Below are 23,337 nucleotides of genomic sequence, written 5' to 3'. Positions count from 1 at the left end.
TAGCCAGTAACAGGCATGCCACCATAATGCAGGGATGATGCTGAATTATCGCACCTGTGTCATCATTTTCACCAAAGAGGATAGCAAAGACGTTGGAATCAGTTCCAGCATACTTCTTTTCTCCAGTTTTTATCTTAAGAGTATATGTAGTAGACATAGCTGCAGGATAAATTTATCATATAAGTATATGAAACTTGTCATATTGGTCTTCCACTAATCTTATCCCACTGAGGCGTAAACAAGCTTTGAAGCTTCATTACATTTCTGCTCCAGGCCCAGAGTGCCACTCGTGCCCTCATCATCATCATCCTTCCTCATGAAGGCCTCATCCACGGGAACCAGCTCTCTCGCTATCTGCCCGTCGTCTTCATCAACTGCAAGCCAGCGGTTACAAGGGAAGTAGTATCTACAGAAGAAACACCTCTGTTCAACACTCCAAGATATAATCTTGTTAATTTACTCTCCTAATCACACAAAATCTTTAATTGTTGTTTTCTGTCGGATTTTTTCTGGACTCCAGCTGAATAACTAAGCAAAACCCACATGGCTGTATGTTTGTGGCACCTACGTTGTATCCTCTTTTGTGTCCACTATTTCAACACGATCCAGGTACCAAGAGGAGTAAGACTCAGAGTTGTCATGACGGATTCGTAGCTTCTTCAAAGGGCCCAAATCAACGGCTGTCACGGTGAAAACATCCTCCTGCAAAATACAGCAACTAGATGTTTTACAAATCACTTTTAATTTAACTGTTTTTATTTGATAGTCCAAAGTGATACCAGAGCAGAAATGAATCGGGACTCACAAGAGTGTTAACTGATAGAAGAGAAGTTGGTTTGAAACAGTACTGAAATATATGAAAGCTTTGAAACTTTACAAGGGAAAGACAGAAAAGGCACAAATATATAAAAATGGAATGCAATCCATCCAGAGTTGCTACAGTATATCTGACCACATCACAAATATATTATTAGAAGAAGCATGTAAGCAAAAACAAGGTAATATGAAAACTCCCTGTTTCTGCAATGCTGTGTAAAATGTAGAGAAGAACAAAATGCAAAATCCCATATTTACCTAAAAAAAGTCAAAGACAACTTAAAAAAAAAACTTTAATTGGATTTGATATATATATATATATATATATATATATATATATATATATATATATATATATATATATATATATATATATATATATATTATAATGTTCCCAAAGTCTTGAAAGTAGGCAGGCTAGTTTAGCAAACAGACTCTTTTACTTTTGTTTTTACAATTGAGTCATGTTGTTCACGTCACAGAGGTACCTGTATGTGGTTTGTCCTGAGAAATCATCATCTGTATGGCTGCATATGATTTAGAATCATCTGGTTGGATTCATATGTTTCTCCAGAACTTGTATGTACTCTTCAGCCTTAACAGTGCCTACCATGTGCAAGTTACTCATGCTTTTAAAATGCACACTAATATTAAGTCATACAGTTCCTCACATTTTTAGAGAGGAGGAAGTGATGGGCATGTTTTCCAAAAAGAATTAAACATTTCGGTAAATTCAAACACTGGATGTTTTTTTCCCCCTGTCTTAAATATGCTTGAGGCTAGAGAAGGCAGCAGTGTTTCTGGATCAAATTTTATAGATGTTGCAAAGTGTAATATCCACTTTGGTGGATGCTGTTCACTAACAACAATTTTCAGAAGTGCTTCTGTGTCCATACAGTGATTTCCAATACTGTGTATTCAAATTTTAAAATATTATCCAGTGAGGATAAAAAATCCCCGAAGTATTTGCAATTGTTTGAAATGCAATTCAAACTTCACAACAAGCATATACTATAGCTTTCAAAATTTTATTTTTTTATGCTTTTCTTGCGTATCATTTTTAATTAAATACACTAAGTGATTTGCAAGTCAATTCATTTTTTTCACCTTTCCAATTATGTTAAAAAAAGAGAAGACGGCTGGTCATACTCCACAGAAAACAGTTGAATGAATATGTGAGCTGCAGTCATGATAATGTGACAAAGATGGCACCATTCGTTTGTTCCCTTCTCCCTTCCACTTGCCACTCCTGGATTTATTTCTGTCTGCCCGAATCATCTGAAAACAGTTGATGTTAGTGACGGGATCTTGAATTATTCTTGAAGATGTGTTTCTGTGACACTCAGTATAATACAAACATGAAGGGCCCCTCATTTCTCACAAAAGCTGTTAGCCTCTCTGTGGTCCAGCCATCTCACAGGCATGACAGTGTCTGTTTTCTGGGCCTGTTTCTTTTCCCTTGTAGCTTCCTTCTACTTCCACATCCCCTGCTTGTTATCCTCTGATTTCTGCAGGGATGTCTGTTGTTGTTATTCCGGTCGTCATGCAACTGCAGCACGTTTAATAAAAATGGTAATAAGGGGTCGAGAAAACAGAGCAGAAGTCTCCCAAGCAACATGTCCGGTGATGGCATAGCTCAAGAAAAAAAAGGTACTAGCAATAAATGAAACAAACCAAGTGTGACAAGAAAAAGTAAAAGAAAGCAAAAAAGGAAGGAAGAAAAGGTGAGAAGGAGAGAGCGAAAGAGAGGTGGGGTTGTTAAGGAAATATTCAGTTTATTTCACTGTTACGGCACTCACTCATGAGTAAAATATAGTATATATATATATTTTTTTACATTGTATCACATAAAAGTATTTATTTATTTATTTATTTATTTTTTTAAAAAAAAGAACAATTCCATTACAGAACTGAGGGTGACACTGTTTATTCAGGAGCTTTAATTGGTCATAAATAAACTCTCTTTCTTAAATTTTGTTATAATATATATGCCTTTTAAAGTATCTTTAATGAAAAAAACGATTTTAAACAGAACTAAACAGAGAAAAGGTGTAGATGTCTGTCAGCCACAGACCAAACATTCCCACTCACTGAATGGACTTTTTACTTGTGTCTTAGAAACAGACCCATTTTCCACTGAAGTGTGCTCTATGTTCTTACAGGGCCAGCTGTGATAATTAATTAACAGGTGTGGATAAAGTATGGAGTAAAAGTAGGACGGGTTCAATGACGCAGAGGACTCCTGTGAGTCCAAGCCGGCTTGCCTGCAGGAGTGTTTGTAACCCTACCAGAATATGCTCCCACCCACACCTCAGTGGAAGACTCATGTTGCGCGAACATGGTTGAATCTTTGACTAACTGCTGGTTAATTTTCAGCATGACACATTTTTGAGCAAATGTATAAAGGTGTTCAGCTGTGATGAAAGCTACTAAGATATTTTTTTTTTAAGAATATCAATTCGTAGAACTTGCCACAATAGAGCATAATCACAAATATAATCAAGCGACTTCGTTAAATCTAAATGATCATTTTTATAATGATACAAATTTAGAAGTGATTGTGTATTTCCTTTATTACCTGCCCTCGCTCAAATTTATTGATGTTGTCAGAATTCTTCAGGCAGCGCTCTCCAGTGTCTCCGTTCTCTCCATAAATATTAATGTAGACATTGGCGTCGGTCCCGGCTCCCATCATGTCACCGGTGAAGACACACACTTCGTAGGTGTTGACTGTCAGACAAAACAAGGGTTCAATTACTAACACCTTGTTAACCTGTCATACATGCCCTCCAAGTAAATGTGTGAACCAATTATGGCTAAAACACAACACTGAAGACACAATAAAGATGTCGTAAATAAAAAGACATTTCAGTTCTTTATTGCTTATTAGCTGTAGCTAATTGAAATTTCTTAAATGACTAAAAATGGGATAAGGTGGTACTGGGATGTCTTGTTCAAAAAGATAAATGCAGACAGGTGGGTGCTCACTGGAAAACTGATAGAAAATACACCTGCTTTAAGTTTATGTCTTAAATTAATTAACTATGTGAGGAGAAGGGATGCTCTTTGAATAAAACAGACCTTTTCTTCTCTCTAACTTTAAAGACATGATGTTAAATCTTTTAGTTTTGGTTGACTTAATAATATTATTACGTGCATTGTAATCATGAATTTCATCCAGCACTGGTATGCTTCCTTTGCTCTGAATGCATTATTCATGTGAAAAGGCATTTGAATTCAGTGCAGATGGTAGATTACCTCCATGACTAGATTTCCACATAGGGAGGTAACTAAGGAGTGCACACAGTCAGTGAGACTGCAAAAGTTGATGCCAGTCATTAATAATATAAAAAAAATTATAATGAAAATCTCACGCATTGAAACTTTAATATGCTCTAAACTCAGAGAAGTGTTTAAAGAACATATGCAATTTCTAAAAATGCATTTTTGATATAATTTAAAGAGAGGGTTCATGGACCAGCGAACAAAGCTGTGTTTCCCTGACTCTATCTGTGCATGAATAGCAGCTCCATTTTGCTGCAGGTGGTATATTTGAAAGAGTGATTTTGGTGCATTTTTATTGTGGAGTATGCAAGGAGAAAAGGGTTTTGTTTTGTACTATGATGCAAATCCATGGCCACTGAACTACCCGGAATTGCTATTATGATGATTATTACTATCACATATATCATCATCATCATGAACTGTGTTAAATAAAACAGTTAACACTTTCATTTATTAAAAGCTTGTTCATTTAGTACCTTCCATCTCTTCTGCATCTTCAGGCAGCAGCTCCACCACCAGCTCGCCGTCCTCCTCTCCCCCAGCCAACCAGCGTGAACAGGGAAAATGATATGTCAGCACCACTTCTTGCATCTCCTCGCCACCCTCCTCATCCTCATCTTCCTCTTTCTTCTTTTTCTTCTTCTTCTTCTTGTCCTCCTTTTTCTTCTCCTTGGGCACCAAGGCCATGATGAGATGTTTCACGTCCACTGTCTCCAGGAACCAGCCAGATCCAATGCCGGCGCCATTGTGACCGATGCGTATCTTAAAGATCTTTCCGACATCTTTGGCCTCTATCTGTCAAACAATTGAAAAGTTTTGATTCAACATTTGGACACTTAATTCTGCATTCACGTTAAATTGTTGCAATAGATTTGGAGTTTTGGAAATCATAAAATCCAGATTTGAAACCTTAAATATTTCGGTGGTATTCCGTTCAAAGTTGTTGGATCTGCTTTCGAGTGTGATAACCTCCGTCTTCCCCTTGTCCCCGTAGATTTGGATGAAGACTACAGCATTTGTGCCAGCAAACACCACATCTCCGGTCACGACTGTTATCTCATAGTTTATTACTAGAAAATTAGATCGATGAATGTGAAAGTGAACACAAGTATTTTCCGTGCAGCAATGGTGTTAACACATACACTATAGATGTGTAAGCTCATATATTCAAAACTCCTTACATAATAATTCAGTTCAGTGTAATTGTTTTTAAATAGTGGAAATTCACAATAACTTTTATCTCAAGGTACTTTATATTGCAGGCCCTAAAAAATATTTTAAAATAACCCAACAAAGAGACAACCCCCTATGAGCTTGCACTTGGTGATGGTGGGAAGGAAAAACTCCCTTTGAACAGGAAGAAACTTCCAGCAGAACCAGCCTCAGGAAGGGGCAGCTATTTGCTGGGACTGGTTGAAAGAAAAGACAGCAAAAGACACACCGGGAGAGAGAGGCAGAGTTAAGTAACTGCAAGTGGTGTGTAAAAACAAAAAGAGAGAAAAGAGTGGAAAATAAATGCTCAGCGCATAATGAGAAGCCCCCTGAGATCTGGGACCATAGCAGCATAGCAGTTTAGGTTCACCTCACCCATCCCCAAATAAGCTTTGCTGAGAAGGAAAGTTTTGAGCTTAGTCTTAAAAGAAGAGAGTGTGTCTATCACCCAAATATCAACCGGGTGCTGGGCCCAGTCTACTTTAGGAAACTCTTGAAAGCACAAGTAAGCCTGCCGTCTGAGAGCGAAGTGTTCTATTGGGATAATATGATACTATGAAATATTTAAGATATGATGGTACCTGATTTCTCTAGGCTTTGCATGTGAGGAGAAGGATTTTACATTCAGTTCTAGACTTGAAAAGTGGCCGATAAAGAAATGCTAATACAGGAGAAATATGTTTTCTCTTTGTCATCACTGTCAATAATCAAACTGTGGCATTCGGGATCAACTGATGACCGTTTAAGTAAATTTCAGAAATCTTGATACCAATGAATTGCACTGGCCCAGCCTAGAAGTAATAAATTCATGAACTAGTTTTTCAGTATCAAAAATGTCAAAAATGACTCCAAAATTTATCACAATGTTACTGGTTGGCCAAAGTAACGCCAGTAGGAGTTAGATGGTTAGATGCCATATTTCTCATATTTTTAGGGCTGAGTACAATAACCCTAGTATCATCTGCATAGTAGCCTCACTGAAGGGCTCCATTATTAACCTTGGTATGTGAAGGTGACTCCCCATTTTGACTTTTGACTTACTCACTCATTTAAATACTGTTTATTAGTGTTTTTCTTCCTGTGCTTAATGTGTTGCCTACATTGTTCTACATCCAGGATCTCGCTTGGGTAGAGCTCCACCGTTGTTTTGCCATCGGCCTCATCTTCGTCCAGCCAGCGGTGGCTGGGGAACATGTAATTCTTTCCATGGACTGGAACCAAAATTTGAACACTGTCCAAGAACCAGCCCGCACGCATGCCTTTGTTAGTGTGGCCGATCAACAGACGGTTGATCTGGAAGAATAAATAAATGACACCAATTATATTTTATTAAAGACGTTTCACGCAGAAATTCTGAAAGTTCACAGGAAAAAACAAAACAATAGAATCTGTGTTATGTGTTTTTTCCATTTTACTTTAGCAAATATCCTCTCATATTTGGAGAAAATTGAATAAAAAATCATAATACTACTGACAATTATTGTTGCTAAGCCACTGTCCACAAACAGACACTACAAACATTGTTTCTATGATGTGTTTGTAACAGTAACTAAGCAACAGTAATTAGCAGTAAGGGTACAAATGCATTTAGACTACAGTTAAGATCTTTTTTTATTAGAATACGGATAGTATTACCCTATAATAGAATAGAATGAATCACAAAAGGCTATGTGTCTTTCATAAGTGAGAATAGGTCTTTAGTAAAGCTTTTCATAGTACTACAGTAGTGTGTAAAAGTCTCCAGCCACCTCTTATTTATAATCTTTATAATTTTCAAGGAAAATTGGAAAATAGGTGCAGAGATTTGCAAACCTACATGAAAATATGTGCTAAAAACACAGTCTGTACAATTGAAACAAGAGAATCACCTTTTGGTGCATAAAAAATTACAAAAAAATGTCAGTTTCCATGGAAACAAAATATAAAGAATTAAAGGGGAAGACTTATGCATAGTACTTTACATTGGCATCAACATCAAATGACAAAAACCTGTCCAATGTCAAAGGTTTCCACTGTGAAGATGTCAACGCGGCCTGTTTCAAAGTAGTTCCCCAGGTCGTTGGCAGAGACCACCAGCATCATCTTACTGGTGTCACCTTTCTCTCCATAGAGCTTCACAAACACATCAGAGTCAGAGCTACCTCCGGGGATGTCACCTGTCTTCACAGCGATGTGATAGTTGGTATCTGACACACACAGAGAACAAATATAAGCATGACAATAAAATTCAAACGTTACTGAAATGTCAGATTCCTTTAACTTACTGTAAAGACGCTGTCCTTCTGCAAACGGAACTAATTCTCTGACAATCTGTCCATCATCCTCGTTGCGGGCCAGCCATCTGCACACCACATTCAGTAAACAAACTATTATCTCATCCATCACACACACACACACACACAGTTTAACAACTATTATGTATATACAAAACATGTTTTTAGGAACATGTACTCATCCAATCATTCATTCATGTGCCAGCACTGCAGCAAATAAAATCTTCAGGATCAGGATCTTTAGTTTATGTGCACATCAAAATAAAGAAATGAGGCAGGCTGTCTTTAAAGAAGTGTTCCTAACAAAGTGACTAGTTATGTCGATTTTATTTCCCCGCAACAACTGTGACTGATGAGAGCACCTGTTGCAGGGGAACTCCACGGCATTTGCCTCAGCTTGTCCTTCCTCTCTTACAATCACTTTGTCAAGAAACCAGGCAGAGCCTCCACCTTTGCCATCATGTCCAATTCTCACCCTGCGGATCTGCCCAATGGCCACCGACTCAATTAGAAACTCATCCAACTAGAAAAACACACAATAAGATTGGATGAAGATCAGTCATGTGACTTTTAAATGAAAAAACAAAACAAAGTGAAGCTTTCTTCGTGAGCTCTATGTTTAACAGTGCAGTGCTAAATATACATACACTTCCTTTCTCAAACTTGTTGACGTTGTTTTTGCAGTTGATCAGGTCCCTATCTCCAGTGTCCCCTTGGTCTCCAATTAGATTTAGAAAAACAGATGCATCTGTGCCGCTACCACCGACCGTCCCCGTGCAGACAGTTACTCTGTATTTAATCACTGCAGAGCACAATGACATAATTCATCGTCGCTTACATTCTTCTTCTTGTTTAGCTAATAAGATTTGGATTGTTCATGGTGAATGTGGATATACACACAGGGCAGAGGCTCAGCAATAAGCTCTCCGGTGGCGGGAAGCTCTCTCACAACCTCATTATCATCTTCATTAGTATCCAGCCACCGCTCACAAGGAAATGTATACTTCTCCTTCGTTAATGTTTTCATTAATGTTGCCTGAATGAATAAAGATGATATTGATTTTTGATTGTATCAGTTGGAGCTGAGGATGCTGATTTCTTTACATTAGCACCATTCTTGTGTTTGCTAGGCTAGAATGCCTAAAAACTGGCTGTTTGAGATTTTAGGATTTTTATGAAATCACTAGCAGAAATAGGTATGGAAATGTCACAGCTGAGATAATTTATCCGATTACTAGATTTGAGAAATTCTCACCTTGCTTAGATGCCATCCTCCAAAAGGATTCCTCTTTTCATGCCAGATACGGAGTTTGGTCAGTTTTCCCAAATCAGGAAGTTCAACCTGTGATTTTAAGTCAAGGTAAAAGTAGTTTATTACTGTGTGCAGCCTCAATATCTGATGTGCTGATACTAATGTGTGTAGCACTGAATTGTAGGATACTTACCATAAATCTGTCAACTTGTCCTTGTTCAAAATTGTCTGTTTTGTTGTCCAGCCTGATCTCGTCTGACTTGCCCTTTTCTCCGTACACCTGGAATGAGATATCAGCATCGGTTCCTGCGCTGGGCAGGTCCGACGTCCAGATCCACAGCGACCAGGGATGCTCTGAGGAATGTGAACTCAAATCATCATCTTAAATTAGGACTGCCAGAGCTTTTCATACCTCAGAAACTAATGGTGTCCCACTTTCATCATCATAATTTGTTTGTCACTGTGACTAAGAGCTCATCCATTCTCCCTGATTGCTTTGGCAGAGTGAAATAAAGTATGCTTTACACATTTGAGGGCAGTAGGAACGCGAAGTCTCTGGAAGGATTTTTTGACAAGAGCTTAAAGATGTCAGGGGAGCAGCAGAAAATGCATTTTTGCTCATTAAAAATCTTCTCAGGACAGAAACTCCCATTTTGAGGTGATTGCAGCAGACAGCTCCCAACTGTGATTTTTTGTGATTGTGAATGGGCATGAAGCTGGGCAGTGAAGGAATGCCCACTTTACAAATTTATGTCGAAATAATAAACTTCTGGTGTTTATGTTTGTCGACCAGAGGAAAACTAAGATAATACATAACAAATGCAATCAGCGGTTACATGTCTTCAAAATAGATATTGGACTTAATTTTAAAGACAGGCTGCCTACTGAGTCATTATGCAAATTTGTGTTAGTTCATTTACTGAGTGGTTCAGGAAATAAAAGTGGAAATGACAGCATTAGCTGCCACCGCTGACTAGCCGTAATTACTGACATTCAGCTCACTTTTCTGTCTCTTCTGCCTGAGTGAGACCATCTCGTAGAGCTCTCGCTCTATCAGCCCATCTCCCTCCTTTTCATCCAGCCATTTACTGCATGGGAAAGTCTGCTCTATTCCAGTGAATGGGCAGTAAACCACAACCTGCAAAGAACGCAAGTTCTGTTAAACTATTTAATTGAAAATGAACACATTTTAATGCATTTAAGGGTGCTTGTGGAAATGTACCTTCTCGCAGTACCACCCAGTACTAAGCCCTCTGTTGTCGTGTCCAATGGTGACTCTGCTCAGGGGACTGAGGAGTGCAGCAAGCTCGACATTAAAGATGTCTGTTAAGTCCCGTTCAAACTTTCCTCCTTCCAAAAAGACCTTGATTAAGCACAACAGGGAAAAGTTTAAGTCTGGTTTGTCCACAAAGAAGGAAGAAATACTCCTATATATTTGTTTAATATGTGCATTGACGGACATATCCTGGTCAAAAATGACTCCATGATTCCTCACAAGGTTCCTGGAGGCCAAGGTAATGTCATCCAGAATTGGTATCTGGTTAGATACCATATTTCCAAGATTTAAATAAGTATATATAAAATGGTCACACTGATTACACAAAAAGTACATTTATTACAAAAATACATAAAAATGAAAGTGATGAACTTTTAACATTAAGAGGCAACCTTGGTAAATTGGCAAACGTGACCAAAAAAAGTTCTTTAAATCCTACAATACCAAAGAATTTATAGAATAAATAAAATGTGCTGCCTGGGAGGAAAAAGGGGTTTGCTCTCAGTATGGCAGTGGCAGCTATAGAGAGTAAAATCAACCATAGTGGATTCATCTAATCTGTAATTAATTCATGCTTAGGTGGGGATGGTTTGAGTGACAAAAGGAGGGTGAAACCGGTGAGGCAGCACCTCAGCTAATTGGAGCCACTTGACTGGACCAGTCTCTCAACTCAAGTCTTCAAAATTATCCCTCTTTTATATCTACTTTAGATTCAGGTAGTCGCAAAAAATGGGACTAAATCAGAATAAAAAGTGCCCTGCATTAGACCAGAAAAACACTGAGTTAAAGAAAAACACCTGCAGAGACCCACTGAAGTTAAGGCCACTTTTAACAACTCTGTTTTCGAATGAATCAAGTTTAAGGCAAAAGTTTAATAAGGAAGATCTGCATTGACTCATCTGCCTAGATTCTTGGGTGTTTGGGCTGCTAGTCTATTCTGTCAAACTCAGTTCTGTCATCATCACTCTGGTCCAATTATTTTCTTGCCCGCCTTCTGCGAGTCAGTCGGCCTCTGTTCTGTGCTTTAAACCTCAGTGCTCTTATGTCATTCTGTTTTTCAGACTCCACCTTCAGTTCATCCTGGCCAGACAGAGATCCTTATCAAGTCTCCACAGGTCCTGTCCTACTTCCTACCACAGTTGGACTCTGCTCTGAGATCTGGCTTCATTGGTGTCTAATTGCCAAAAACTTTATTTATTTCAATAAATCATGCTCAGTTCCTTAAAATGATCTCTCCTCTTGGAAATGAAAATAATGACTCCTGCAACACTTATTAGTAAAATGCTTTCTGTTCTGTGTCTTGTATTTCCTCTTTACCTTCCCACTGTTCTTCAAGCCTTTCGTGCCGTGCATCACAATGTGGATTTTGGAGTTGGTCCCGGCACCCCGGATGTTTCCTGTCACAATCTGGACATTGTACACAATACCTGATGGATACAGTTACATGTTAGCTTATCACAGGTAGTGCCAGTGGGTCGCCATGGTTCACAGCACCCGTACTCCCAAGGATATGGTAAATGGTAAATGGCCTGCATTTGTATAGCGCTTTACTCAGTCCCTAAGGACCCCAAAGCGCTTTACATTACATTCAGTCATTCACCCATTCACATTCACACACTGGCAATGGTAAGCTACATTGTAGCCACAGCTGCCCTGGGGCGCACTGACAGAGGTGAGGCTGCTGGACACTGGCGCCACCGGGCCCTCTGACCACCACCAGTAGGCAAACATGGGGTTAGTATCTTGCCCAAGGATATTTGGCATGTAGCCAGGAGGCAGCCTGGGATCGAACCACTGACCTTCTGATTAGTGGCTGACCTGCTCTGCCACCTGAGCTACAGCCACCCCACACCCCCCATATGAGCAGGACCAGATAACCCAGATCTAAATGTTAGTAGTCTGATCCAAGAAGTAATGCTTACACAGCTTTCTGGCAAGGTTAGTCTGCAGTTATTCATTAATAGTTAATAATTAATTAAAACTGAGGGAAACCTTTTTGTAAGACAGCTCCAAATTGTTAACTATCCTTGAAGCTGCCATCGTGTAAACCAGTTGAATTTTCTCAGGCTTAAATTTTCCAAATTCCATCTTCACCTGTGGGTTGACTCCCTCCAACCAAAACGTCCCTCTGGATCTTCCCATCATCCTCATCGATGGCAAACCAGCGGCTGATGGGGAATTCATACACTAGTTTGTTTCCAAGATCATCTACTATCACCTGTAGAAAAAAACTGCAATATTCAGTATAATTGGTCACACCAGAAACTGCAAATATCAAAAAACCTAAATAAAATGAGATAGTGGTGCTTCATCTTCTCATGTGCTTGCTCAGTACAGGTCACATTAGTGCAATGCTATGATCAGTCTTACAGAGAAAGTTACAGTAGAAGGATGAAATGAGGCAGAGCAGTCCGAGTTTCAAATTACAGTTTCTTAATTAAAGGCTGGAAAGCTGACTGAGCACATTTGTCTGCTGCTGAGGTGAAACATGCATGATTGTCATTCAGTATCCACTTAGTGGCTGTTCCTTTCCTAGAGTGCTGAATATGATGTTGACTGTTTTATTCAAATGTGTTTTGCATGCGCAGGTTTCCTTTTTAGCATCCATTTTGTCTTTATGGTCTAGGCAAGAACTTAATCTAGGAGGACTGGACAGCTCTTTTTATGGCACCAGTGTTTTTGTTGTGTGTGCAACTTGCACCGCAATCCTTAGATATGTGTTTTTATATGATAATCTATCTATCTATCTATCTATCTATCTATCTATCTATCTATCTATCTATCTATCTATCTATCTATCTATCTATCTATCTATCTATCTATCTATCTATCTATCTATCTATCTATCTATCTATCTATCTATCTATCTATCTATCTATCTATCTATCTATCTATCCACTGAATTTTTGTATATTGCTTATAGAGGTTTCAGTAGCAATGACAAAAACAAAGCTAGCCTCAAATAAATGCTCAGAATCTTTTAGTCCAGAATTTATCTCAGTGTAATAAGTAATTTAGTGGCTGCACAAAACACATTTGAAATGCAAATAGAATATGACTCAGTAACATTGCCACTACTGATCTTTGGTGTCAGCCTGTGCTGCAGTAACCAACAAATCTACCGACTCGTCTGTCTGTTTGCTGTAAGGCAATCTCTTAATGGGGCATGGTGTCCCTTTACACAGCAGGTAGAATGAAGACATGCGTGTTTCGCGTGTCTGTTTGAATGAACTCATCTCTCACTGTATGTGTTGGAGGTGCAGGGACGCTGGTCTCGGATGAGACGGCCGACAGGAAACAAGGAGATCACATGTCTTAAGTACGACTGCAGAAGCAGGGCAGCGGCACAGCGAGACTCTTTTGTTTCAAGATAATGTACAGTAAAATCCTTAATGTATTATATAACAAATGAAAGTCATTTTTCATTAACAATGCAAACTGACAAAGGGGCATATCTTTTGACCATTAGAATCATGTCAACATCATTTTATTTTACAGACTCATAGGGGAACAGTCTTGTAAACAATATCTGTCCTGTCTGTTTATGTGTCTGTTTCTTACCTTCTCTACAAACCATCCTGCTGAGGAGCCTTTGTTATTATGTCCAATGGTGATCTTTCTAATTTTGCCCAAGTTCGGTGCCTCGATGGTGAATTTGTCCTCTGTGCCCTTTTCAAAGTTATTTTTGTCGTTGTCAAGTCGCCTCTCCCCTAAAATAGAATCAATGAATAAATAAATAAATTATAGCCAACATATTATAGTTTCATTTATTCATTATAGTTTCATTAAAGTGCTTCTCTTTGGGTCAAACTTAAGTGACCAGATATGCTGCACATGTTACCTGTATCTCCAAACTCCCCAAAGATGTTAATAAAGACATCTGCATCTGTGCCACTGCCTTTTACATCTGCAGTGAAAACACTCACAACAAATTTATTATCTGGAAAATTAAGAAAAAGTACAAAAAAAATCACAATTTTAGCAGAGTTTAAAGACAAACCTGATATATAAACTTCTTAAAAACATGTCAGCTGCTAATGCCAACTAGATACTTAGAGGGTTTTATCTATGCATACATACATTTGGGCATGTCCATGGGGTCTATGCTGCCCAGCAGGTCTCTGATATAAAGGCCATCTCCCTCTACCTTACTGAGCCAGTTATTACAAGCAAAATAGAACCTCAGATGAGGTCGAATCACATCCGTTACCACGACTCTGTCCAAGAACCAGCTGGGATTAAGGCCAGTGTTGTCATGCTCAATCCTGGAGAAACAGAAACATGTGGATAAATTACATGTTCCTGGTCAAAAAAAAATGGTAAAGGATGTTAAAAAATATCTCATGTCTAACAAACCGTATCTTTTTCAAGGATCCAACATTGTGAGTTCTAATTCTGAACACATCTGTTTTGGCCCTTTCGAATGCTGTGCAACTCCTGAAATACCAAAAAAGGTTAAAATTCAGAAGTCACCTGAACTTCATCCTCTTTTGACACATCATACTATTGACTAAAAAATAAATACAAACTAATCAGAAGTAAAAATGTAAATCTAGGAAAATAATTACCAAAGTCATGCAAACTTTGAAAAAATCATGCAGGAAATGGTGCCACCAAAAACCACAGCACAATCTGATGGCTAAGCTGTCACAGCAATTTTTTAACACAACAATAAATACATACTTCTTTTCTGTGCTGTGAAAGAGGAGGAAAGACATCGTTTTAGTTCATATAGAAAATAAATACTGAAATGACATAGGGTTTATTTTGAACTGGAGGCTCTTAGAGTGATCACTCTTTGCTGTTTATTTAACCAGGTCATTTCATCTTTATTACACTTGCAGGCAAGCTTACATCTAAACTCCACTAATCTTTAAAGGTGACTTACTTGCTAGCCAGGTGGACTTTGGGTGTGATGCCATAATCTCCAAAAAGAGTAATAAACACATTGGCATCAGTGCCTGCTCCTCTCTCATCACCAGTGATGGCAACCACCTCGTACACTACAGGGTTCAAAAAGAAGAGAACAATAAAACCAAGTAACGTGTGAAGATGCATTAAGGTATTGTGGTAAACATAAATACATACATACTAGGTGACAGTGTGCATTTGTGTTTTAGGACTTCTGGCCTTCTGAAACTTATCGTAAGCTTAATTTATTCAAACCCACACAGATGTTCCCAGTTATGTTTTCAGATAAGACAATAGGTTGCCATATTTAATGCACTAATTCAAAAGTTTCTCACAGATACTTTGAAACTTAAATATTTTATATAGGATAGTCACTGTATCCAATTAGATGATTATGAAGCAATAAGTATTGCTTTGAACTGGTCAAAAAGAAATGTCATACTGGGCAAGTAAGCCAAGAATGATACTAGTGGCCACATGTCTGACCGTTTGCTATGAATTGTTAAGATGTGTCCTTTTGTTTGGACTATATGAGGCATGGAGTAATCCACTGTGACACACTATCCAAGATAAAACATACAAATCTTATGATTATTGCTTATTTTCCTCTCAAAATTGTCCATCATTTTGGTTGGTTATCATTGGAACCAGGCATAATGAAGGTCTATTCAAGTGATGTGTTTATCTGATGAAGTTGAAGGTGTTTTAAATCTAGATTTCCATTTCTTATGTTTACTTATAGAATTGTTGGGGAGGGCTTGAGCTAATCCTTAGACATGGAACGAGCAGGTTACTCTACGTTCTCACATCCACACCTTCAGCCAGTTCAGGATCACCAATTAACCCAACAAGCATGTCTTTGAACTGTGGGAGGAAACAGGAGCACCCAGAGGACAGGCACAACTAAGAGCTGCTATCATGACATGTAACTGGTTAACCTGAGTTTTACTTAGATTATGAAAAAATATTTAATGATGAAAAAACACACAAGTCGAATACATGACAAGATTTAAGCTTAATTGTTCTTCAAATGACTTTTGATTCCACTCCACTACATCTAAATTAAATTGCTAAAACTAAACAAATCTCAAATATATATCTTTATATTTCTTACTTCTTGAAACAACAAGATTTATTTATATAATTAAATACTTTAAAGATAAACCTAAAATCCATCCACCCATTTTCTTTCACTTCTTTTGCTTGAATGTGAGTGTGAATAGCCGTCTAAACACTCAAATAAAGTGCTAACATTTAAAGTTTACAATATTGTGGTGCATGTCATTGTGTTTCTTTGTTTTTGTAAGATGATGTTTCTTTTTGTTAAGTTCAGTGTGACTTTGCTTTGGGTTGTATTGGACTGGGATGGATGTGAAACCACCCCACGTAAAGATTAATGACATTATGTTCATTACACCACTATGTTCATCTGCCTCATGAACATTAAACTAAGGCAGCGACACTGCTAGAGACAGTGAGACTCCTGAAACTCTGGGTGTCAAATAACTTTCCTGAAGCAGAACTGACATTATATGGTCCTTGATTCTCCTGAATATACATATTTTGCTGCTGCTCCCTCATCTTGAATTCTGCATTTTACAAGTGATGAAAAAAAGTTTACCTTTCTTTTTGTGATACTCATCCTCGTAGTTCTCCACTTTTTCTGGCTCGTAGGTACGAAGCTCTTTCTCATAGATTTCAACATAATTTTCAATCTTCTTCTTCTTGCCTTTTGTCTTCTTGGTGTCTTCATCACTGTCTCCCTTTACTGAACCTTTCTTCTTCTTGTCTTTCTTTTTCTTTTTCCCTTCCTCTTCTTCAGGGTCCTCCTCTTTCTTGGATTTTTTGTCCTTTGATCCCATCTTTGACTGAAGACTTCTTCTTTGTGGTTTCAATCACATCAGGAAACTTTTCTCCTCTCGTGCTACCCTTGGTTCTGCTGTCATTAACTTCATTATTGTTGCTGAATACTCTTTTGTCTTCTTAACCTGATTTTCCTTTTTTTTCTAGATGCTCCTCATATCAGACCCTGATTAGTCAGAATTACATCCTGCTTCATCCTTGTCCTTCTTCTTCTTCTTCAGTCTCCTTTGACTCACTCAACTACTCATCTGGTGAAAAACCTGTTAGGTTTCCTCCACTGCTCTCTGACTTCTTTTTTCTTTTTTGTAGACATGTTAATTTATTTAATACCTTGTAACCGTAGCCAATTCCTGTGGCTGAAACTTGATTAAACTGACCCGTGACAGCACAGGATTGACCCACTGCGAGGACAAGTCTGACTCAGAGTTTACATAGTTTCTTAGTAGGTGGCTGGGGATGTTCCTCTTTATTCATGACCTCATGAGAAATGATGAAGTAACCTGAGCAGAGCATAGGGCAGGTTCCCTCCCAGAATGGAGACCTGCTAGAAAAGTCCTTACAGTTCAACGGCAGCAAGTAAATAAATGAAATGACTGATACATGTTAAATATGTGTCAGGATCCACTAACCCTGTGAGTATTACATGACTGGTATTATATTACAGGCTGTTATTAAAATATAAACAACATTTTATGGTTATGTGTTATTCAACAGTAAAACAGATGTTGACTGTTCTATTCAAATGTTTTTTGCATGTGCAGGTTTCCTTTTTAGCATCCAGATTCTGTTTTCTCTTTATGCTCTAAAACAGTAAAACAAAATACGAACAGAGTATTTTAAATTAATTTTTAATTAAGGATTATTTGTTTTATTATATTATCAACTAACTGCTGAAAATTACACAAATTATTGAGGTTGTTAGACAATCATAATTTTTTGTACAAACCTTAAAATAACAGGCTTAATCAGTTGTTTTAGCTAATGTTGGTTTCTCTAATATGTGCAAGTTATTGATATATTTGACATGCAAATATCCTAAACTTTTAAATATCCTGCCAAATTTGGACTTCATATAATCCAGTGGAAAGTAATTATTTCTCGCTAAAGTGTAATGTATTAGAAGTAACATGTACAAACGTCCTAAGCTAATATAGGCCATTAAAAAAAAAAAAAAAGAGTTTTAAGTTGATATTAAAAACAGATACACAATGGAAAAAAACTGTTTTGTACGTGTAGTTTTAATTGCAACCAGCAGAGGGAGATACTTACGTTTGGATCAGCGTTCAAAGTGTGCTTTTTGTGTTTGCACCCACTCAGCAGAGGATGACCATTGCTTTTGTCATCCAGACTGACTTATCAAAAGGAGCTTATCCCAGCTGGTTTTAATAAATTAAGTTAAAATCACAATGTGCTTCAAACTGCTTGTAATAAGTAAAACAATATCTGTAATGAAAATTTAGTTTTAAACAAACTGAAAAAAAATCTGTTCACTGCAACATAAGCAGTTAAAAAAAAAAAAAGCTTCATCCTGTATTCATTTTCTGTCTGGGCAAATGTTTTTTCTCCATTTTCAGCAATGTTTCCTTTGGCTGTACAGCAGACATATTCCCTTACACGATGGGCTCAGCCACAATGAAAGCTCTTCCTCTTCCTTGTCCTCATCTTCCTCCTCCGCCTTCTTCCCCCAACATCTCATTCTCTTGATGCAGTTCTGATTCTTTTCAAAATAGTTAAGCTCACTCGAAGTACCTAAATGTTGATGTTTGCATCTGTGAAACAGGCACATTAGCGTTTCATTGCAGCAGTTACGTTGTAACTTACGATCACAGCCTTATTTAAATGGTTTCACAGTCTGTGATTTGGGCCACTGAATGTGTCTAATTTTACAGCTAATGTTCAATTTGCTCACCTAATTTTCCTCATTAGTTGATGACTATGCAATCACAGCTTACACACACAAAAAATAACAGTTAAACTGTTTCTGCAGATGTATGTTGTCACTTCAGTGGCTAGACTATAACATTAGTTTGTTGAGACAGCTGTTTAATGACTGAATAAACACCAGTAAAATAAACAAAATGCATGTTAAAAGAGAAGAGAGATAATTGAGACCCACTCCCTCGCTGTGTAGTCTCTCAGTTGGAAAGCTGTTGGGTAAGGAGGCTGTTTATAAGATCCATATCAGTGAAGGATCCAGGAAAAGGAGTTCACGATGACAGTCCTGACAACCTTAACAAGCTCACTGCAGTAAATCAATACAGATTTCTTTCGAATTCATTGAGAGAGGAAGAAGTTTACGCTACAGAGAAGCAGATTAGCTGTCATCTGTGTCCACAGGGACCAAATACTGGACATCAAACTCAGCATTTATCTGAAATGTCTTTGAACATAGATTCAAAGAGTTTGAGAGCTTAGTACAGCAGTCAGCCAATTACTATTGCTGCTTGTTCACTGGAGTCAACTAAAGGTCACTCATATTATAGTTGTTCTTGTTCAAGAAGCTGCTGGTTGGCTTATCCAGACAGAGGATGTGTGGATGTGTATGTGTAGGTGAGGAAGGTTGTCTGTCTCTCTGTGTTAGCCCTGTGATGGACTGGACACTTTCAGAGTGTACCCTGCATCTTGTCCAGTGTCAGCTGGGATAGGCTCCAGATACTCTGGGATGCTAGTTTGATTAAGTGATTAAGAAAATGGAAGGATTGACACAATTCAGACTCAATGAGCAAGACTCCCCTTACAAGGAAATTCACTACCTTGTTGTCAAACTTCATACAAAATGTGAGGCAACATTAATATCATTGGGGTTTAAAAACTGGGAAAAAAGAAAAGTGACATTATACAGCAAATTAATAGAAAATCTTAGGTGTGGAGCAAAAAAACCCCATAATAAGTAAATAACTACTGAGTCAAAACAATATGATTTTAGTAAAATCCATTCGCCCTAAGCAAGGGGATAAAAAGAGTCAGCCATGAATGCACCCCCAGACATGGAGATTTGACCATGTCGTGACCGGTAGGAAAATCCTGTAATCTACTGCTCAACATCAACAAAAATAAGGGAATGGTTGCTGACATTAGAAAAAAATGTGACAAAGACAAACCGTTTGCATCAGATGAGCTGAGGCAGACCTGAGGTGGAGCAGAAGAAAAGCTTTATGTTCTTGAGAATCCATATCCAAGAGAATCTGCTGTGGTCATCCTCAGGTAAGAAAGCCCAGAAATGACTTTACTTCATTTCTGAGCAATTGAAAGCATCTCAACTGTGATGTGCACACCACAGGAAGGGGTCACCAAACTAACAAGCTTCGGTTATACCTGTGAGGTGAGGTGTGCAGAGTGGAGTCTCCAGTTGGGCACTTTTTAAAAATGTATTTAGTATTCTTTAGTTAGTAGCAAAATGGAGTTATATCGTGGGAAAAAAGCATTTTGTTATGTAGTAAAAAAACAAATAAGGTGTGCAATTTATGCTTGTTTAAATATTTCCTTAATCATTCCAGTGTTTGAACTGGCATTTAAATGATTAAAATCCTGAAAATAATGTAATTTTTGATTGTTCTGATATGGACTCAAGTTGATTAACTGGTTTATGAAAAGCAACAAAACAAAAAACAAAAAACAATTGTTATATGAGGATTTTATGGCAGATTTTTTGTGTGTACATTTTTGTCCACGAAGCTGTCAAAAGAATGTAAAATTTGAGGAGGGCACAAGGGTTAAGGATTCCACAGACGTTTTATGATGAATATTTGTGACTTTTTTATTATTTTATAAGTCATTAAAACTGTCTTACTGATCTTACTTAATTTTAAGTGGTTGCCATTTGTGTAACGCAGGTTGCTACTTAAGAAAACAGCTTAATCTATTTAAACGAGTCTATGAACCCAAGAATCACAAGAGTCTATGATATCCTTGACTTTTGTGTCTTTAAAAGATGAGGGTAGTTAAAAAAAAAAAGCAAACAGAGCATCTTTCCTCTCTGCACATCCACGACACCCTGATTCATTATCAGCTTTTGGAAATGAACTGATTGACCCTGATTTATTTTAGAGATATAAACATCAAGAAGAAATGTAAACTCTTGTGGGAGTCTGAAATGCCTCCTGTATGTGATGTTGACTTCAGATCCTTTCATAGCCTGTAGATTATAAGCTTAATTGGTTTCCCAAACTTCAAATGTTTATTTTCTATCCCATCCAGAAGGAGCTTCGTGATAACATAGCCGTGGCTTTGCGACACAGAAGACACTCCGCAAAGTCATTCAAAACAAACACACTGGAGGGTTTGTGGGTTCACGCAGGATGCTCAGGAGGAAATGAAGAGGAAATCGACTTCCACAGAAGGATACGTGAGGAACACAGCACTGTCATGTTGCTCGGTCAGCTACCTCAGTCCATGACTGTGGTCGTGTTATGTTGTGACAAGGGGATCAGATCGTGGTGAAACCTAAACGCTGATTTATTTGACAAGGACAAGGTGATTGGTTCGTTCTCAGAGCAACTTGCTTGTGTGGCGGTTATGCAACAGGGAAAGAGGTCACGGCTTGTGCTGATAGTATTATGACTGGGGCCAACAGGTGGCATAAGGAGAGATGAGTGTGAAAACCAAAGTTAAAGGTGTCATGTTGGCAAGCAAGCTGGAAAGCCCTTTTGTGCTCAGGAGGGTACAAAATAACACTGTGGATTGGTAAAGCACCTAAAACATCCCAATCGTGTGACGGCATGCTTTCATGGAAATTTAGAGGCAATCGGTGGTGCTACTTGATACTTTGGGCTTCCTTAAAGCAGCGATTAAACTTGTCCTTCTTCCAAAATGGAGGTGACATCCTGTAAAATCCCTGAAGCTTTTCAGAGAATACTTTAAATAGTTTCACCTTTTAGTAAAAAGAAATGACATTAACAATGAACTAAATCCCTAATCTAGCTAATGTAGACATCAGGAAATTACAGGCTTTCTCTCCTTTTTAGAAATGCAGCCCTGTGGTGATGGTGACGAAGAAGAGGTCATCACAAGCCTTTCACTTTTCTGATCCCAATTTATTTTACTCTTCCACATATAAAGCTAGAAACCTCCCGATACAACTACTAATACTAATACCAATTTGTCAGCTCACCTGAAGTGGCAGCAATCATTGTTGAGAGCTCATATAATTACCCATCTGGTGCTTTACTAAATTCATTTTAGCAATCAATTCTACTTTGTGCTTAATCACTAACTGTCATTTTGTCTGCAACAATTAATGCCTCTGCACACTCACAGTCCACCCACACAGATGTTCTTGTTTAAAGTGGCCAATATTTTTATAGTAATGTAGCCCTCATTCCTCATTTCTCCTGGGGTAGCGTTGCCCAGCCTCTGTGGGCTGCGGTTGAACATTGGACTACAGTTTCACTTAAAAATATCTTTAATGATAAACATCAACAAAGCGGGACAGTGTGCATGATACACAGTATATGTGGAAAATGATGAAGTGCTGCACTGCTAATGTACCGATAATGAAATACTTTAATATGCAATGAATTCAATTCTGTAGTCATTAAGTCATGACCCTGCACAACTTAATATTGAGCATAACATGCTAAAAGCTAAAGTTTATCAAATGCTAGTTTGAAGACAACGTAACAGTTTAAAAGGATTAAAGGTTGATGGAGCACTTCAGTGGGTTTATTTTAACTTAAGAGTGTTTACATTTGAAAAGTCTTTCACTGACTTGACTTATTCTTTTGTTATTCAGCACTGTGTGCATTATATTTTAACCCAGCTGTGGCCCTTTGCATGCTTTATCTGTCAGTTCACGCCCCTGAGAAATAATGTTTCCCACTCCTGGTCTAAAGTCATCAGTGGCACCAAAGCAGCATTCAGCAGCATGTTTGGATGTTAGCAAGTAAACAAACTGAATACTTATTATTAATTATGAACACAGTCACAGTATCTGAGGACACCAGATGCAAGCATTTGTGATAAAAACTGACTTAACGTCAATTGATTTGATTAACGATACCGTCTACAGCATTTCCTCTATTTTTGCATTGTCTTCACTGACAGACAGACAGACAGACAGGAAGAAACAAACAAACCCCAAATAACTCAGTTGTCATGGTTACATCAGATCTCCTTCCTCTTGACCATCTGCATGCGGATCAAGTGTAAACTTAAAAGTGGGATTTATGACAGAAATTGGGCGAGAACATTTTTGAGTACAACTCACATCAGGTTTTATTTTCTCTTTTACAATCCCACTTAGTATCACAATACAAGCTTCAATCAGCTAGAGTAATCGAGGACAGCAATAGACCTGTATATGATTGATACTTTTCACAAAAGGTCATTGGAAAGGTCCATCCATCTTCCTCCACTTATCTGGGGCCGGGTCGTGGGAGCAGCAGCCTAAGCAGAGAAGCCCAGACCTCCCTCTCCTCCACCTCCTGCAGCTTGTCCGGGGGAACACCAAG

At 38.1% G+C, this 23,337-nt stretch overlaps 1 protein-coding gene across 1 annotated transcript in view; it reads right to left on the bottom strand.

The window, feature by feature from the left end:
* The window catches only part of loxhd1b (lipoxygenase homology PLAT domains 1b), a 38,624-nt gene extending 16,363 nt beyond the window's left edge, over window positions 1-22,261 (bottom strand). The window contains 28 exon segments of the mRNA XM_084946793.1: window positions 55-159; window positions 261-406; window positions 569-702; window positions 3,395-3,546; window positions 4,578-4,896; window positions 5,011-5,171; window positions 6,414-6,606; window positions 7,303-7,499; window positions 7,578-7,654; window positions 7,949-8,109; window positions 8,234-8,388; window positions 8,487-8,622; window positions 8,842-8,928; window positions 9,032-9,192; window positions 9,841-9,976; window positions 10,061-10,201; window positions 11,432-11,541; window positions 12,209-12,332; window positions 13,676-13,824; window positions 13,956-14,054; window positions 14,195-14,379; window positions 14,471-14,551; window positions 14,798-14,809; window positions 15,003-15,117; window positions 16,647-16,885; window positions 16,887-16,995; window positions 16,998-17,113; window positions 22,143-22,261. Coding sequence (XP_084802919.1) covers window positions 55-159; window positions 261-406; window positions 569-702; window positions 3,395-3,546; window positions 4,578-4,896; window positions 5,011-5,171; window positions 6,414-6,606; window positions 7,303-7,499; window positions 7,578-7,654; window positions 7,949-8,109; window positions 8,234-8,388; window positions 8,487-8,622; window positions 8,842-8,928; window positions 9,032-9,192; window positions 9,841-9,976; window positions 10,061-10,201; window positions 11,432-11,541; window positions 12,209-12,332; window positions 13,676-13,824; window positions 13,956-14,054; window positions 14,195-14,379; window positions 14,471-14,551; window positions 14,798-14,809; window positions 15,003-15,117; window positions 16,647-16,885; window positions 16,887-16,995; window positions 16,998-17,113; window positions 22,143-22,261 — 3,919 coding nt within the window.
* Window positions 22,262-23,337: the final 1,076 nt, after the last annotated feature.

The sequence above is a fragment of the Perissodus microlepis genome, chromosome 12, assembly GCF_051167445.1.
Source record: "Perissodus microlepis isolate ML-2025 ecotype Zambia chromosome 12, ASM5116744v1, whole genome shotgun sequence".
In the NCBI taxonomy this organism is placed as follows: domain Eukaryota; kingdom Metazoa; phylum Chordata; class Actinopteri; order Cichliformes; family Cichlidae; genus Perissodus; species Perissodus microlepis.
The sequence above is the reverse complement of the archived record's forward strand: the minus strand, read 5'-3'. Positions and strand labels throughout refer to the sequence as shown.